Genomic DNA, 2,167 nt, shown 5'->3' with positions numbered 1-2,167 from the left:
AATCCCAGCTTGAAACCCAGTCTTTCTGCAAGCAGTTTGCAGGTCCATGCTTTGGTTCTGTTCGGGTTCTCCAGCTTCCTCCCAAAATATAAAAAACATGACTAATTTCTAGATAAATCAGAATCCCACCAAATTGAGTTTTACTGCTCATCTTTCTGCCTTCACGTATATATGATAATTCACTAGAGAGACCCTTCATGCCTACAACAATCAACATCTACACCTCCCTGAAGAAACCCCTATAATATTACAACAGCATTTCACTTCCTTTTTCATTGGGATTAATAAAGTATTATTAAAATGAAATACATAGAAAAACAAATAATCAAAACACGGTTTTCTTTTTTTATAGAAAAGATTAAGACTCTAAGTAACAAACACATGTAAATACTGCTCCTTTATGCATATTTCTAATTGTCCCTGAAGTTTTTTTTTATATTTTAAATGAAAGTTGATACAATGTGAGTGATGGAAACCAAACTTGACCAATAAAAATGTTTCTGATAGAAATTTAAATTATAGCTTTTGGAAAACACTTTGTTTTTAAACAGGTAACACACAAAAATGCTTTTAAATTCTTATAGTTCTAATTAATTGTGATTGCACTCACCCTTTCATAGCTCTCAGCTTCAACCTGTCTTTGCTTCCTCAGCTGCTTGGCAACCGACTTTGGCAGCATTTGGTGCAGCAGATCTTCAGCCAGCTTCCTCTGCCACTTCAGATCCTCAGTTTTCTCCGTCAAGCTTTGAGCATAGTTCTCTATCCACTCTGTCATCTGCTTGAAGGAGAACATCACCACAGGGTAGATGAGGCACGCCATGGCGAGCAGGCAGATCCTCATGCTGAGGACTGAAGACATGGATCGAGATGCCAGCCGGAGAGCCAGGGATGCACGATCAAACAAACACTGCTGTGCTTTTATCAGAGCCTGAATTCCCGTGGGAGTCCCTGAAAGAAGCCTATTTCCTGTTCCAGAGATCTTCCATGGACTCAGGTCCAAAATAGACACATGTGGAGCTTTTAGACTCCGGTTTATTTTGAGCTCTATATTTTCTGACCAGCAGCAGTTCAGTTGCTCTGACATTACTTTACACAAACTCAGATAGCTCAGTGTTTGAGTCCATCTGAGCTGAAAGTCAGCAGGAGTCCCAGTGTTGTGATAGAGCATCAGCTGGTAGTTAAGTTCTATGAATGTTACTAGAAGTCTGGCAGACAGAATATCTCTCCAGTTAGAGTTTTGTTTGGCATCATCTAAATCAGCTTCTACTGAGCCCCAGGTGTTCAAAAGTCTCTCTATGACCTGAGTGAAAAGTGAAATTGGGCTGTTTGTATCCAGGGTGGCATTTAGAAATGTCTGTATGCTTCTCTTCATCTGCAGGCAAAAAACAGACAACTCAGCACTGCAAGAAAACCTTTGGAGGTTCAACATTTTAGCACAGAGGTGATCTATTGGCTGGAAACCTGATGACAGGGTCTCATTGCTTGTGTCTTTGGCCAATAAATGCCTAATCTTCTGAAGTTCACTTATGAGTTGCAGGAGAGCTATTGTCCTGCATGAAGTCAGCTCATTGTATGCAGCTTCTGTGGCATCTAGTAAATCAAAGTTGGAGCTGAGGTCGAGGGATACAGAGCCAAGCAACGCCAGGAAGGAGAGGAGGCAGGCTGTCAAAATCCGACGGACGGAGCGACTGCTGCCAGACTGAGAAAACATGAAACACCTGAAACACAAGAACACAACCACTGATTGTTGTCACAGTACTTTCTTAAGCTTGAGGTTTGCAGATGTTCTTGACCACTTTAAAGTTTAGATCCTTATCCAAACCTTCGGGCTCCCGTCAAGCCATATCTGAATGGGAGCCTGACTTCTCAATCAGGTTTGGAAGCATTTATACTTCCACTGAAATTAGAACAAAACAAATAATTTAGGATTCAATTATTATATCAACAAATCATTTAAGAATGACACCTTTATTCCAACAACTCTCTGTGACCCTTTAACACTAATTTCTACAATCCAATCTTTTTAGGGCAATAATCTTCTAGGGCAATAAAAATCCTCTCAACCGGAGAAATATGTAGCTGGCATGCAGAGAAAATCGCTTGAAACAGCTGCAGCCATGTAGTTCATCGTGTGAGTGATATCTAACACATTGATAGTGGGATGAGA

The 2,167-nt window shown here is 40.5% G+C and overlaps 1 protein-coding gene across 1 annotated transcript in view; it reads right to left on the bottom strand.

The window, feature by feature from the left end:
- Positions 1 to 859, bottom strand: part of LOC107100388 (atrial natriuretic peptide receptor 1-like) — an 18,097-nt gene extending 17,238 nt beyond the window's left edge. The window contains exon 1 of the mRNA XM_015398846.1: positions 611 to 859. Within this exon, the coding sequence (XP_015254332.1) occupies positions 611 to 859 (249 nt within the window). The remainder of the gene's footprint in view (positions 1 to 610) is intronic.
- Positions 860 to 2,167: the final 1,308 nt, after the last annotated feature.

Source organism: Cyprinodon variegatus, unplaced genomic scaffold, assembly GCF_000732505.1.
Source record: "Cyprinodon variegatus isolate N-32 unplaced genomic scaffold, C_variegatus-1.0 Scaffold966, whole genome shotgun sequence".
In the NCBI taxonomy this organism is placed as follows: Eukaryota; Metazoa; Chordata; class Actinopteri; order Cyprinodontiformes; family Cyprinodontidae; genus Cyprinodon; species Cyprinodon variegatus.
Note: the sequence above shows the minus strand (reverse complement) of the source record. Positions and strands in the feature narration are given on the sequence as shown.